This window comes from Clarias gariepinus, chromosome 11 (assembly GCF_024256425.1).
Source record: "Clarias gariepinus isolate MV-2021 ecotype Netherlands chromosome 11, CGAR_prim_01v2, whole genome shotgun sequence".
Classification (NCBI taxonomy): domain Eukaryota; kingdom Metazoa; phylum Chordata; class Actinopteri; order Siluriformes; family Clariidae; genus Clarias; species Clarias gariepinus.
This window is the reverse complement of record NC_071110.1, coordinates 33242501-33259234: the sequence shown is the minus strand read 5'-3', so window position 1 is coordinate 33259234 and position 16734 is coordinate 33242501. Positions and strand designations below refer to the sequence as shown.

The following is a 16734-nucleotide window of genomic DNA, read 5'->3' as shown; positions in this document are numbered from 1 at the left end:
CTGTCCCGTGTGTCCACCACGTTCTCAAATAACTGTCTGGAAGCAGCGCAGCAGGAACCAGTGGTGGTGTCTGAGTTGACGCTTTACGTTGGACGAGTTCAAAAAAGCGCTGCGAGGACGCGATCGAAGTGAGACACACAGGAAGGAAGGGAACTTAATAAGAACACTCCGTGAATGGAGTCCTCACAGCGCCCCCTTCAGGCTTGTGCTATGACCACGGTAGGTCCACGGTATGACCACGTTGTAGAAGATCATGTTAGGTTCGGATTTCCTTCTTCTGGTGTTTTCCGCGTCTGTGGCGTATAGTTTAGTGTCAACGCTGGATCCAGTCCCTCACACCGTCACTTCATGATGTACAGCGACACGTGACGCAACGACGATGAAGTAAGGATAAGATAAGAGCGCGGTTTGATCAGATCGGACGTAGTAATCACTCTGGACCTGGTGAGTATGTAATCGTGTACGTGTGTGTGTGTGTGTGTGTGTGTGTGTGTGTGAAGGGAAATTAGTGACGACATGATGGACGCATTAAGGACTTGACATGGGCACGCGGCTAGGAAGTAGTACAAACTTGAAAAATTCACATTTTTTTCCATTTTGTCCCCGTCCTCACTCAACATATTTTTAGGACGCAGCGAGAACGGGGACAAAGAAATGTTCAAAGAAACTTTCAACTTTCCAATCAGTCAGTGGGATTAGATCATCATCATTTCCGAACGTATTCTGTCTTAATCCTTTACCATAAACCTATAATAAAAATTATAGACCAGATAAAGTAATACAAGTTAGAAGTATAAACTTTATAAACAAACTTTATTAAGTAAGTGGAGAGTGCAGACAGCAGCAGTACGGTCTGGTCATTGAGTGTGTAATAAAAGTACATTTTAATCAATCGTATAAATGTATTAAATAATTAAATATAATATTCTAATTTGTAATAATTAAAAATTATTTAATAATAAATATTATTAAATAATAATGAATCTAATCATATCCGCAGGACAGTATTAAGAAAAATGACTGTAAAAGTGACTGATGTTCTTGTAGGAACAGATCTGAGTATGTCACACACACACACACACACACACACACACACAGAGACAGGAACGATGTAGTAACGACCGGATCGTTATCTGAACCCTGAGAAGACACACACTTCTCTTATATACAATGTTTAAATGTAATATTTAAATACACATGAATATTAATGAGCGTGTGACGCCACAAACCCACCCACAAGTTTAGCTTAATGTAAACATCTGGCGTCGTAAACGCAGCGAACATCTGTCCAATCCACCTTTAGTTCACTATGTAGTGCGGCTGCGTGCCCTGCCGAGTGCACTCGAAGTGAGGTACGGCGCGGTCAGGGAATCTTCACAAACAAAAAACGTTTTTAAGAAAACTGCTTTGATCTTATGGATATTTAAGTACAAGATTTATTTATAACTGTGAGCTCATCCACTATGCAAATTAGTCATAGGCATGTGCGTATGATCAGTGTGTGTGTGTGTGTGTGTGTGTGTGCGCGCGCGCGCGCTCAGAGAGGTTTTTGACATTGAGTGTGCCAAGTCATTTAGGCCATAAAATTAGGAACAGGGAGTGTTCGGAAAAATTATCAGTAGAACATTTACTCGGACTAAATCACACACACACACACACACACACACACACACACATTATTATTAATATTAATAAATGTTTATTATTCTGTTTTGATAATTTTATCAAAGAATCATAAACCTTTGAACCCAGTAAAGTGTCTCTGTGTGTGTGTGTGTGTGTGTGTGTGTGTGTGAGGGGTCAAAGTCCTCTTTCTCAGACCCGGTGATATTGCTGAGTTGTGATGGATAAACAGATGACAGTTGTTTGTGTTTGTGTGTGTGTGTGTGTGTGTGTGTGTGTGTGTGTGTGTGTGTGTGTTGTTTTGATATAATCAGAATGTAGCTGTACTACGCTAACTCTGGGATCAGCCTGTCAGCATTCCACTGGAACACACACACACACACACACACACACACACACACACACAGTGTATGACATAAACAATCAACAAATATAAAAACAACATAAACACACAGTTTAACACAATGAGTTACTGCATAACACACACACACACACACACACACACACACATAGTAAAAATACACATTATAACATAAACAATATACCCACACACACACACACACCGTGAAAGGGCCTGAGGATGTGTGTCGGTGCTGACCCTGATGGGTCGGTGATGTCACATTGTGGGCGTGTCCACCGTGGCGCACATCTGGTGTGTCTCGGCAAACACTGATGTAAAGTCTAAACTACAGCACGCTCCACACCTGTGTGGTGTGTGTGTGTGTGTGTGTAATCCAGTGGTTACTCATGTATACTCGTACACACACAGAACAGGAGAGTAGTGCAGCGCTGGTTCTGGTTCGGTTCTGACGCACCGCTGAGCTCAGATCAAAAACGCTCTGTGTTCTGTTTACCTTTAGTCCTGCGTCTGAAACAAAAAATAATAAAATAAATTGAATAAAGTGAGTATCTACCTCAGGTCGCGCACGCAGACTTTCTCCAAGAGTGTGTGTGTGTGTGTGTGTGTGTGTTGTACCTTAAAACCTCATGCGTTACACTGTACACACAGGACGGTTACACTGTAGTGCACTTATGTACAGAATCAGCGCTAAAACCTGTCGGTGTTGGGAGTCACGGTGCGCGCTCGATTTATTATTGTTTATTATTAATTAGTGTCGCACGAGTAAACACATTAAAGTCAGACCTGTGTACGTATTTAATCACACAACACTGCAGTTAATAAACACACATATTAGTAATAGTTTAAATATTTTTTTTTAAATCTTATTATAAGATTAAAAATTATTAATATAAAAAAATAATTTACAATAATTAAAAAAAAGATTATTGTAAAACACCCTGTTAATGAGATTGTTTCTTATTTGCTGTTTATTATCGCAATGTTAGTTTTTTTTTTATCAAATTGTGTTACACAGTGTTATTTGTTTTGTTCGGTTATGACTTAAATAAATAAATAAACAAGTAAATAAATAAATAAATAAATGCCTGATGTTCAGCAGACGTTTTCACCAGGACAATAAAATGTTTGACTTTCTATTTTATATTTAGTATTTCAAATTTTTAAATAGTAATAATTTTTAAAATATAATTTTTTAATTATACAGGTATCTATATATTTGTCTGACAACAATTTAATGAAGAGAAATGATAAAATAAATAAAATTAAATAGCTGATACTTCTACTCACTGAGATATTTAATGTTTTTACAGTACTCAGGTTACTTACAGACTTTACTGGAATGTTTTATTTTAAAATTTTATGTAATAACGACACTTTAAAAACCATCACGTGTTTCTATAAATAATAAATACTGCTGAGAATTAATTTTTTGTTCCTCACTTAAGACGTGTTTCTAAATGTTGAAGTAGAAAAAGCAGAAATGTCTAAAATAACTTTGCTCATGCTTCATTGTGTAACGTGTCACCATAGCTGAAGTGTAAATGTGCTTCCTGAAGGAGTGTGTGTGTGTGTGTGTGTGTGTGTGTGTGTGCATTATAAAAATGGTAACATTGGTACAATACTAATAACAGATTTCGCTGAAATGGACAGGTGCCGAGGCCACCCCTTTTTTTAAACTGTTTGAAAAGTCAATGAATTAGACAGTGTTCCAATATTAATGGATGATGTGCTGAATCACTGCCTCAATTTTTAATGCACTGTGTGAGCGAGCGAGTGTGTGTGTGTGTGTGTGTGTGTGTGTGTGTGTGTGTGTGTGTGTGTGTGAGTGAGAGTGTGTGGATGTGTGTGTGTGTGTGTCTGTTTGCACCTGCTGAGAGAGAGCGTGTTATGTCGTGAGAAAATCGCAGCTGTTGACATCTGTGTGAATCCCACTGACTTTCTAACTTAAACCGTGTGTGTGTGTGTGTGTGTGTGTGTGTGTGTAAGAGGTTTCTTCTTACATTGACATGGACGAGTTAGCGCTCAGCATTATTTTTTAGACAGAGTAGATCTTCAGCAAGTCGATGTTTGTTTTTTAACACAAAATTACAACATATAAATATATAGTGTTTCACAAATACACATTTAAATTTAAAACACACACACACACACACACACACACACACAATTTTAGCCAGAAGAAAGGCACTTCTGGTCCATCATGTAGTCAGGAGGTCAGGGTTCTCCTTGGAACCCGCCAGGAACATTTCAGTGATCGAACCTTGGGTTCTTCATTCTGGGCTGATCATCTTCCTTCTGGACTGAGGTTCTTGACTTTGTTCTTCAGTGGTTGCAGATGCAGCTACAGTGCAGATGTTTTCCACTCTGGTCTTACAAGGCTCCTGCCTTCATCCTTCTAGAGCATGAGGTTCTTGACTGTTTTTTTTTTCCCCAAAGGGAAGGTTCTCAATTTTGATTCTTTTAGAGCAATGGGTTTTTGAGTACATGGTCCTTCAGAGAAGGGTTTTTATTCAGTTTGAGCAGGAATTCGATCCTCTACAGCAGGGCTCTTGACCCAAGACCTTCTGCACAGGGTTTCTTCAACTAAAAAACTTGGAGATCTCTAGGCGCTTTGGTCTTTTCAGGAGAGGTTCCTGACTCATGTCTTCTCAGAGAAGGTTTCCTAACTTGGATTTGGTCTTCCAGAGTGGCCAAAACTTTAAGTTTTTATGTGATAGACACAAAGTGACAAATAATTGTGAAAAACTATCATTGCTTTAATTTTTTTTTTTTAAGTTTGTCTTCAGACCCCTTTACTCTGATCCCACGAACTAAAATCCAGTGAAACCAACTACCTTCAGAAGTCTCCTAATTAGTAAATAGACTCCAGCTGTGTGTGATTTAAGCTCAGTGTAAATACAGCTGTGAAGTCTTCAGAGGACATTAGTGAAAAAAACATCATGAAGCTGGAGGAACACAGCAGACAGGTCAGGGAAAAAGGTGTGAAGAAATTTAAAGCAGGTTGAGGTTATAAAAAAAATATCCAATTTGACCTAAATGTAAAACACCATGTGCTTTACACTGTGAAACATGGTGGTGGCAGCGTCGTGCTGTGGAGATGCTTTTCTTCAGCAGGGACAGAGAAGCTGATCAAAGTTGATGGGAAGATGAATGGAACCAAATACAGGACAATGTTAGGAGAAAGCCTGTTAGAGTCTGCAAAAGACCTGAGACTGGGGCGGAGCTTCACCTTCCAGCAGGACAACAACCCTGAAACATTCAGCCAGAGCTACAGTGGAACGGTTTAGATCCAATCATGTTCATGTGTTAGACCGGCCCAGTCAGTCCAGACCCAAATCCACCTGAGAGTCTGTGACCAGTCTTGCTGTATTCTTGCTGAATACAAATGCACACCACAATTTTTTTATATTTATTTGTAAAAACATTTTTTAGAGAACCATTTAGTGTTTTCCTTCAACGTCACAATTTTGTGCCACTTTGTGTCTGTCACATAAAATCCCCATAAAATACACAAACTGCGGAAAAGTTCAAGAGGTGTAGATACTAAGGTAAAAAAGGTGTAAATACTTTTGCAAGGCATTGTACTGTTACATGATAAACTAGAACTACATTTCTTTAGACTAAAATTACTTTATAGTGTGTGTGTGTGTGTGTGTGTGTGTGTGTGTGTGTGTGTGTGTGAGGAAATGTTTAGCAAACTTTGCATTGATTAATATTTACTTTTCTTTTCTGGTGAATTTAATGAGAATGCGGTCTGACTGATCCCTCACTTTTATTATTCTTTCATCTTTTTTTGTTGTTGTGATGGACGCTCACGAGGGGGTAATAAAAATAATAAGCGGCAAACAGGTTTTATAGAAACACACACATACACACTCACTCGTGTGTGCACACACACACACACACACACACACACACACACAGTATTGTCGCAGCTGTGTATCGAGGGTGCTTTTGGACAAGCTGTCCCAGTCACTGCTGGAAAGTAGTAAAACACGCACACACACACACACACACACACACACACACACACACACACACACTTGGCCGGTGTATCCTAATGGATTTGTACCAGTGTTTGTGTAAATACATGCAGGACATAAACACCAGTGTGATGTTATTCTCATGTTGGTCTGTAGTTCGAGCGCTCCACTCTGGGGAATTACACCTCCTTTCAATCTGTGATTATAAACAATAGATGGATTCACGGCTCGTCTTGCTCCGCCCGAACCTCGGACTTTTCTCCCACAGAGCGAGAGAAACAGAACAGGAACGACACCGTCACCTCCCTCAAAACAAAGAGCCCCTCTCTCTCTCTCACTCTCGCGCTCTCTCTTCCTCTCTCTCTCTCTCGCTCTTTCTTTCTCTCGTTCTTTTTTCCTTCCTGCTGCAGTTTGTATTTTTTTTTGGGTCGCCAGTATTTCTTTCCTCTTTTCCATTCACTATCCATCCGTCTGCACTCGTCTGTCCTTCTCGACACACTTGTCTTCCGTTGTTCTGTCGCTCCATCAGGGCCTCAGTTGGCATGGAGAGAAAGGAGGAGCGCCAAAACTTTTCTTCCTCTTCTCTCTCTCCCGCTCTCTCTCTCTTTCTGTTGTTTAATTTACCTCCTGTGTTCACAACCTTTTTTTATATTTCTTTTTCTCAATCAAGGAATTGTGTGTGTGTGTGTGTGTCTGTGTAAGAGAGAGAGACAGTAATTAATGATTCTGCTGAAGTTGGCAAACTAAAAGCTCTTTCTTAGTGTCTGTAGTTACTGTAACTCTCTCTCTCTCTCTCTCTCTCTCTCTCTCTCTCTCTCTCTCTCCTGGTAAACGTCTATTCTCCTTCAAACTTTGCTTTCTTCACTTTCATGATGTTTTGTTCTTTTCTTTTCAATAAAGCATTTAAGAAAACTTTTATAAAAATTTTTTATATATATATATTTTTTTTTTTTTTAAATGAATTATTACAGGATTTTATGTAGAGTTTAAATCAGTGGTTTATATATTTGTTAAATAAAAAATTTTTTTGAAAAAAAAAATGTTTGTTGTTGCGTATCGCAGTTTAAATCACAATCACAGTGTCTAAACTATTATAATGTGATTTAGCAGAAATTAATCAATGATTTTAAACAAACACTTAAATATTTTGTATTAAGTAAAAAAAACTAAACATTCTTTAACATTAACGCGCCACATTTAGTAATTTATTTTTAGTTTCCTAAAGTTATTAGTTTCTGATTTTAATTTATCAAGTTAGCATTTTTAATTATATATGTTTAAAAACGCACAACTATTTGTTTTTCTAGCTACCCAAGCTTAGTAACTAACTCATTAGCTAGCATTCGCTACTTGCAAATGTAAAAAAAATGCAGTATTTAAAACTCATTTGTTTCACCTTTCCGCAAAACAAACAAAGTTCAGAACATTGAAGTTTTAAAACCGACACTCTCGCACAAGCATCATAATTAGTACTGTAGGTAAATCCTCTATTTTATGCTAATTGAAGCACTAATGCTATGTTCACGCTAGCTAACGTAAGCTGAACTCTTACTGTGTGTCAGGTGACGCAGCTCGCTAGCTAGACTTAGCTCAGGGTGTTAATGTGTAACTATAGCCTGGTTTGTTTAATTGCCTAAGTGTAATTATGTGTGTGATTCAATTATTTAATGATGAAGATGATCCGATGATGATTTGTGATTGGATGGTGCAATAAAATGTCACATAAGCTCCGCCCACATTGACCCAGAAACCTCTGATGATCTGCATCCTGTTCAAACACTCGCACAGTGAACAGATTTACACATGCTGTGTGTGTGTGTGTGTGTGTGTGTGTGTGTGTGTGTGTAAGATGGTAGACTTTTTCATAAATGACCCTTGACCTTTGCTCGCTTGGCCCACAGCGCTGTGTGCTTTGTGAGAGCATTAAGGCTAGAAAAACACCCACACACTCCGTCAGCAGAAAAGAGAACACACACACACACACACACACATATATATTGTACACACACACAGAATTGTAATTACACAGATAAATAGAGATCAGGAACTACAGGAACTGGGAGTCGTCTGTGGACTTTCGGAAATCAACCCTTTTCCTCCTGTGTGTGTGTGTGTGTGTGTGTGTGTGTGTGTGTGTGTGTGTGTGTGTATGTGTGTCTTTTTTTTTATCTCATATCATATGAGCTGGACTGTATTTCATGTATAAAATAATCTAAAGTATATGATCAATAAGTATTTGCACCCTGTGCTGGTTCCTTTGGTCTTGCGTCCAGCCGTCTGTTTGAACCCCGGGTTTAAACTCGCGATATTAGCGAGAGAGCGCGCGAAGTCACGCTTACATCAGCAGGTTAAAGACAGACACAGCATCGGGATGCGCAGCGTTTCACCTGCAGGACGTTCACGTGTTACACATGTTCTTGTGAGTGTGTTCATGAGTGTGTGTGTGTGTGACCCCATCTCTTTCCCCTCCCTGTAGATGTATGGGCGCTACACGCAGGACCTGGGTGTGTTCGCCAAAGAGGAAGCGGAGCGTCTGAGGGAGGAGGCGGCGTTCAGACGTCTGGTGAAGGAGAGGAGCCGATCGCTCGAGCTGCTCGAGTACGAAAAGGGGCGCTGTGCCAAGTGCAAGAGTGAGAGCGCACACTACCCCTATACACTTACACACTAACCCTACGATTTATACACCATTCCCCTATATCCTTACACACTACTCCCTTATACCCTTGCACACGTACCCCCCTATATATCTACACACTACCCCTACAGACTTACACAATACCCTATACCCTTACACACTACCCCTACAGACTTACACAATACCCCCTTACACTTACACACTACCCCTACAGACTTACACATTGCCCTTACCCTTTCCTTACACACTTGCACAATTCCCCTACACACTACCCCTACACATTTACACACTACCCATGTATGCTTACACACTTTGCTTACACACTTACGCACTTCCCTTACACACCAACACTACCCCTACACACTTACACACTTACAGAACTTTTTTTTACCCAATAAGTGCATGTTCTTTATAATTTTTAATCCTTTTGAGTGGGTTGGTATACAATGGCCGTTCAAGTCAAACCGGGACTTTTGATTGTGGCTCTCTGCGCCACCTTGGCTGGGATCGTCAGTCACTGATGTACGAACGTCTTCAGAACATCCACATCGTTGTAAAGTTTTACTTTGGCTCGGAGTCTCATCGCCGTACTGTAGTTAAAGTCTTCTGTAAACATCAGGCTCCTGGTTTACGCTTCACTCACCAGGAATCTCATCACAAGTCCCGGCTCGGCTTGAACGCTCCTTGTATGTTCTTGTCTGCCGCCCTCTAGTGGTCAAAACCTGTAGTTTTTAAAAATATATATTTATTTGGGATAATTGCTTTTTCATAGCTTTTATAAAAATAAGATATTATTACAAATTAAACGAAAGGTTAATAACTAAATGTAACTATATTAATACTTTGTAAACTTACATCACGTGTGTGTGTGTGTGTGTGAGAGAGAGAGAGAGAGAGAGAGAGAGAAAGAGAGACCACCAGGGGGCAGCAGTGCACTTCTGTGTTTATAGTGATAATTATTTATATTGTAAAATGAATTCAATGTGAGGCAGGTTGTAGGACTCTCTCTCTCTCTCTCTCTCTCTCTCTCTCACTCTCTCTCACACACACACACAGTAACAGATGTGATGTTAGCAGGGGCTGTCACAGGTTGCCATGGTTACAGGTTGTCGACTGCAGAGTTATGCGTCTCTCCGCTTCTCCTCTGTCACACAGGAAGTTAAAAAAAAAAAAAACTAAAACAGAAGGGAAAAGAAAAAAAAAAAGATACAAATAAAGTTCTGTATAAAGGAATCAGAGCAGGGACAAAAACCTAATGTTTTATTTTCAGAGTGAAGAAAAGAAAGAATTAAGGAAAGACGTAAAAAAAGTGTAGAAGAAGGACAAGAAGTTAAGGAAACAACAAAATCCTGAAAGAAGTGAAAGAAACAACAAGAAAATAAAGATTAGAAACTAAAAGGAGAAACAAAGGAAAGAGAGAAAAATACAGAGAAAGATGGAAGGAATGAAAGAGTGAAGTAAAAGAAGAGAAGAGAAATTAATCACACCATTTCCCTCATCTTTTTAAAGCCATCTTTATTTAATTCCCTTTCTTTATCCCTTCATCCTGTTTTCCTTTTTCTTTATCTTTGGTAGATTTCTGCTTTATTTTAAGAACCATCTCTCTCTCTCTCTCTCTCTCTCTCTCTCTCTCTCTTTATATGATTTTCTTTCTGGTGTGAATTTGGACTTTCAGGTGTTTAAACTCATTAAAGTAACTGAATAATTAAAACACTCGCTATTAATAACCTCATCAATTAAATGACTAGATTATCGGTGTGTGTGTGTGTGGGGGGGGGTGAGGTGAGTTGGGGGAGGGGGGGTGTGAGGGCTGAGGTCGGTGAGTATGATGGACCGGGTAAATTAAATAAAAATGGAGCTGTTTAACTGGAGAGATCAGACACCCTGTGTGAGGGGGAAGGAGGAGTGGGGGGCGTGTCTGTGTGGGGCGTGTCTGTGTGGGGCGTGTCTGTGTGGGGCGTGTCTGTGTGGGGCGTCTGGGGTGAGTTTGAGTCAGGTGTGGGGGGGTTGGGCTTAATGATTCAGTGAGTGAATCAGGTGATTTGGGCAAAAAGGGAGGGGCAGGGTGTGTCAGGCGGGGTGTGTGGAGTCAGGCGGGGTGTGTGGAGTCAGGCGGGGTGGGTGGAGTCAGGCGGGGTGGGTGGAGTCAGGTGTGTGTGTGTTTTAACATCAGAAAAAAACATTTAAGCAAGTAGAACAGTTTTCTAGTCAAATTAATTTCTTATTAATTTTTATAAGAAGTAATAATTATAAAGGAATAAAGGAATGTGTCGTTGTTAAATAGAAATAAATAAGAATTAAAAACAAGAAAGAGAAATAAAAAAGAACTTAAAAAAGAGAACGACAGAAAGAAAAATTTCTCCCTAAACACAAAGTTATTTTGGTAAACAATCAAGCAAACAAACATAGTAACGCACCTGTAGCGTGTGTCTCTGTGTGTGTGTGTGTGTGTGTGTGTGTGTGTGTGTGTGTGTGTGTCACATGTTGCACACAACAAAAGTTTGTGTGCAATCCAGAGACAAATGAGGTTTCTTAGGGCAAGAACATTGGATTCAAATGTGTGTGTGTGTGTGTGTAGGTGTGTGTGTGTGAGAGAGTCCCACACTGCACTGGGACATGATGTTTTTTGTTATTAATGTCTTCATTAACTAGAAGTTCCACAGCCACAAGCATTGTGTGTGTGTGTGTGTGTGTCAGCAGAATATCTGTAGACGGAGAAGCCTATGTTGTGAATGCGCTTTCTGTTGAATATGATCTCTCACACACACACACACACACACACACACACACACACACACAGAGTTTTGATGTGCATGTCTGCGTTCCGTCAGCAGGGCGGCGCTCACTGCGCCTGGGTGTTTGTGTAACATTTCTAAAAGTTTCTACAGTGTAACGCTTGAAGCTCGTCAGCATTAGCTGTTCTCAGGTGCCGTGTCCAGGTGGAGAGCGCCCCCGTCAGGCCCCTCAGGGAAGTTTATATAGATTAAATATATTAAATATGGAATATAAAATTATTTTTAAACTCGCAGCTTTAACCAGCAGCTCAAAAGAATCCTGACACTTTCATATACAATTTTATTATTATTATTATTATTATTATTATTATTGTTGTAGTGTAACAGTGGCTCACGACCCCTAGAGCTGTGCGTTTCAAATATTTTATTTTTGAATGAATTATATATTTTAATCGATCTGTTGTCGCTCAGAACCGATTCACACTAAATGATTCCAGTAAACGTACAAACTAGAGATGTATTACAAATTGGATTTGTTAACGTATTACGACTCTTTTGTTCGGTGATTCATGTTTCATGATGGAAAAAGTTCTTAACGTATTCTTGTTTGCATTTGAGGTGTTAAAATGTTGCAGTTCCTCCGTGCTCCTACAGGAGGAGCTCTAAACTGTTCTCACATTGGCAGCATCCTGTGGGATTATGTGCTCAGAACTGCGGGAAAAAAACAGGGAAAAACATAGTATTAAAATATTTATAAACTCGTTAACCGCGGTACAGATCGAATCGTGTGAAATATCGTATCACATGTCACATGGTGAGTCCCGCCTCAAGTACAAACGTTAAACGTCTAAAATCGAGTAATTCTCTAAAAGATAAAAAGTGTTTTACCCCCCCAAAAAAACTAATCCAAACAACTTGCAAAAGACACTGGTTTGGTGCGATTATCGAGCATGAGAGGGTTAGGTCGAAGCAATACTGTACAATACCGCCACCTACTGGACGGGAGTGTGGAGAAGAAAATTAGCAGGAAAACGTGTAACATATTATAATATACTGTAACACTGTTGTGATATTAATAACCAAAAAACAGAATGTAGTCGAGGGAGTGTGTGTGTGTGTGTTGCTTGTGCCGTACGCTTAGTGATTCAACAGCAGTGTGTTCCAAAGCAATGCGGAGTAAAAAAAACAGCAGGATGATGAACGAGTGATCGAGCTCGCAGGAGGAAAGAAAAGAAAAGAAAGAAAAAGGAGAATCAGTGTGTGATTAAGTGAGTGAGGAGTCGATGTTATACTGAGGGTTATAAGTCTGGTTAAGTGGCTCATATAGTGTAACACACACACACACACACACACACACACATTTACATAAACACTCCATCACATTTGCATGAACAATGACTTTCATGTTCTGCCTGTCACATGAGTTTAAACACTCGTGTGTGTGTGTGTGTGTGTGTGTGTGTGTGTGGTTTAATTTCTGTTGGATTCAAGTTAATAGAGCGGTGAGACATAAGAGTTAGAACTTGCTCTCTCTCTCTCTCTCTCTCTCTCTCTCCATCCTGTCAGTGTGCCAGTGTGCTTCGATTCCCCAATTAGGGCTCATTGAGGTTGCCATGGTTACGGACCGCATCTTCTGCAGGGAGATGATGGAAAGAACACGGAGGAGAAAAACAAATGCTCTAATAACAAACACGAGTAATACTAACACACACACACAGACATCGGGTTCAGAGGTCATTATCAAAATAAGTCACTTATTAAATGAGATTTTTAGTACACCTGTAACTGTTCACCTTATAAAAGTGGGCGGAGTCTCTAACTCTTAAACAATTACGTTTTTGTGCCTATCAATTTTACAACTATTAGACATAATTTATTCACACACACACACACACACACACACACGGTCCAGGTGACAGGAGACAGAAGGGAGAGCGCAGCTTGTCGGTGGGCGAGCAGACGCCGGGCGCGAGAACACCGGTCACGTGGAGAATGTGTCTCACGGCGCCCTCGTCACGTTTTAGCTCCGTAATCAGTTCTGCAGCTCTGTGTGTGTGTGTGTGTGTGTGTGTGTGTGTGTGTGTGAGCGAGAGAACAGGATGATTTACTCAAGCTTCAAAAACTTCTAAATGAAACGGAACTCTTCAGTCCTTTCAGTCTGACGTCAACAATAACTGAGGTAATGGTGGGCGTGGCTTGTGATCAGCCAATGGGAAAACAGTCGTTAAAGCCGTGTCTTGTTTCCTTAGCGTGGTCATGATTATATTTCTAATAGCTGATCAAAATATGCTATTATGGAGGAATTGCTGCTGTAGGAGGTTTGTTTGTTTGCTTATTTGTTTGTTTACTTATTTATTATTTTAGTGAGTAATCACGTGCTTGTTTGTTTCACATCATTACAGGAGTTTATAGCGAAGATGGTCTCCTCAACGTTAGCTAGCTCTGTTTAACGCCTCTCGTGTAAATCATCAGTAAAAACGTTTGTACGTGAATGCAATCGCTCAGTCCGGCGTCTTGGCAGCGGCGTGAGGAAGTGCATTAGCATCAGACGCCGAGCCAAACATCAGAACTGATATTCAGCAGGAAAGGCAAAATAAACGCCGAGTCACCGTGATGTTCAGACAGATGAATTTCTGTCACTTGGCACCGATGCATGCTGGGTAGTTTCTCAAACTTCAGCCACCTGTAAAAATAACCAAACATCCGTCAGCTTGTTTATGGTTAGCGTGATGCTAACTGAAACACACCTCGCAGCTTGACAGGAACTTTTTTGTCTCTTTCCCTTTGAGGTAAAGTAGGCGGGTCTAATCAGGCATTTGAGTCTGAGTGTTTTAACACGTAATTAAGCTAACCTGGGTTAACGACCCACAGCTTCCCAAAAGGAATTAGCAAAAGGAAGCTAACATTCCAACGCAAAGCTAATGTAACAAACACAGCAAGTGAAAGGTTACTTAGGAAGTGAAAGCTAAGCTAGCTAATAAAAGTAAAATCTTACGCGAAATGAGGCGCTGAGCTTGGAAACAAAAACTGGAGATGGAACTGAACGCTAACCTAGTGCAAGAAAGCTAACTATCAAACGAAAGCTATCCTGCCAAACAAAAGCTAACAAGCGGAAGGAAGCTAAACCTGTCAATCAAGCCTGCTCATTTGAATATTAAACCACGCCCATTAGGACCATAAATGTTTGATTCCGTCTAGGAATGTGTCTCTGTTTGAAACAGAAAGTCAGACTGCATTGTGTTTAATTTGTGTGTGTGTGTGTGTGTGTGTGTGTGTGTGCGTGTGTGTGCAGTCTGTACAGTTCACTGTCAGAAGTTTCTGATCTCGCGTGTGGGAGAGGATTGGATCTTTCTCATCCTGCTCGGACTCGTCATGGCCCTCGTCAGCTTCGTCATGGACTTCTGCATCGCCATCTGTCTACAAGGTGTGTGTGTATGCGTGTGTTTGTGTGTGTGTGTGGCGTGTGTGTGTTTCTGTCACAAAAACCTGTCAATTCTGTTAAGTGTTGTTCCAAAACACACCACTTAACTACAAGGTAACGTCCTGTTCTTATAAAACATTGTTTCATCATTATGAGAATAAAATCTCATTTCCCAAAAAAAAACTTTATTATGAGAAAATCATCTCGTTAATATTAATAATATAATTATCTTTCCTTTATAAGATGAATATGTTAATGAGATGCTAATTACAGATACTTTCCTAGAATTTTGTTCCGCAGTGAATCTAGAATGTTAATGATGAATATTGATTGTGCGTGTGTGTGTGTGTGTGTGTGGTCTTTCCAGCTCAGAAGTGGATGTATGGAGGTTTGGACAGTAATATGGTCCTGCAGTACTTGGCCTGGATCACTTACCCTGTAGTTCTCATCAGCTTCTCTGCCGGATTCACACACATCGTCGCACCGCAGGCTGCTGGTAGCACAAACACACACACACACATATACAAAATTATATAAATACCTGGACGTACAGTGGTTTTGCCAAAAGTCTTGGGACGAACTTCAAGTCTTTTTTTTTTCTTCTTCTTCTTTTTTTTTTTTTAATAATGACAATTAAGATAATAGAAATGATAAATGCAGTGAAGTTTATCTACTACAATCAGTATTTAGTATAAAGTCCTTTAGTTTTTAGAACCGTCTGGATCCGTCTGCAGCACTCTGGTGTCACTCTGGTGTCACTCTGGTGTCACTCTGGTGTCACTCACTCGTTCCATGCTGCTTAATCACTTCCTGAAGATCTTGTCCAGAAACCTGCCTCAGAAGTTCACAGTCCACCTGAGAATAACAGAGTTTTAGACATCGTCGTGCTTCAGAAAGTAAACGTCCTGTCACGTGTTTGTTCCATCCATTAACTAAACCAGCCGACTGTAATTAGCACAACTGTTGAGCCAGATCCAGCAGGACATGAGCTCATTAGTGACATGGCCTGCTCAGTGCACAGGGGACAAGTCTCTGTAATACAGGACACATGCAGTCCTGATACTTTAAGACGAATATTAAAGATATTTAAACAAACGCTATTTAATAATAGAAGGAGGAGCTTTTTTTTTTTTTTTAAACCATGTTTAAGTATTTCTGTAGCAGCTCTGTGATCTGTAAGGATAATCTGAAGTTTAACAGAATATTCTAAATACTGAGAGCTCAGGAACAGTTCAGTTCCATCCCAACAATAAACATCTTATTTCAGAGATACAGACATTGAACCTTGGTAAGAAGGAGTGTAAACGTGATCATTTTTCTGCTAACGAGCTGAGAGTCGAGCAGCTTAAAGAGAACATCAGAGCTGGAGCAACAGTTTTCAGTTATCAGTATCTGATTAAGCAAACGGGTGCAGAGGGTTCTATCAGAGGAACCGACTGCTCTGCGTTCCCGTTACTGTTTCATCATGGATTTGTCATTTATTAAGGTTTAAATGGATTAAAATGATCCCTCATGAACTAGCAGAAATGCAGTGTGGTGATGAGTTTAATCGTTGTGTGATCGTGTGGGAAATGTTCATCGTTGCCCTAGTGTAGTTTTTATTAGTGTTTTATATCAGTTCTACAGGTTTTGGTAAAACAAAATCATAGTTTTGCGGTTTATGAGAAGGACACACTCATAACCGTTGGTGCAATCATATGTGCATTTGGCTAAAGCGAAGGTTTTGCTTTTTCTGGATTAAAAAAAAAACTGCACATGAAAACACAAACCATGTGTGTTGTTAATTTATGTTGTTGCATGTATGTAGCACCTCGGTCCTGGAGGAATGTTGTTTCGTTTCACTGTGTACTGAACTCTATATGGTTGGAATGACAATAAAAGCCCCCTTGAACTTGAACATACTGTTAAGAGCATGCCAAAACACCAGGTGGCGGTATAACCCCTAACTGTGAAGCCATGTTGGCCAATCAGAAGCC

At 40.1% G+C, this 16734-nt stretch overlaps 1 protein-coding gene across 2 annotated transcripts in view; it reads left to right on the top strand.

Annotated features, from left to right (window-relative positions):
- The window catches only part of LOC128533184 (chloride channel protein 2-like), a 53054-nt gene that overhangs the window by 10272 nt on the left and 26048 nt on the right, over positions 1-16734 (top strand). For both annotated transcript variants that reach the window (XM_053507440.1, XM_053507441.1), the window contains exons 2-4: positions 8444-8597; positions 14630-14761; positions 15126-15254. In XM_053507440.1, the coding sequence (XP_053363415.1) occupies positions 8444-8597; positions 14630-14761; positions 15126-15254 (415 nt within the window). The remainder of the gene's footprint in view (positions 1-8443; positions 8598-14629; positions 14762-15125; positions 15255-16734) is intronic.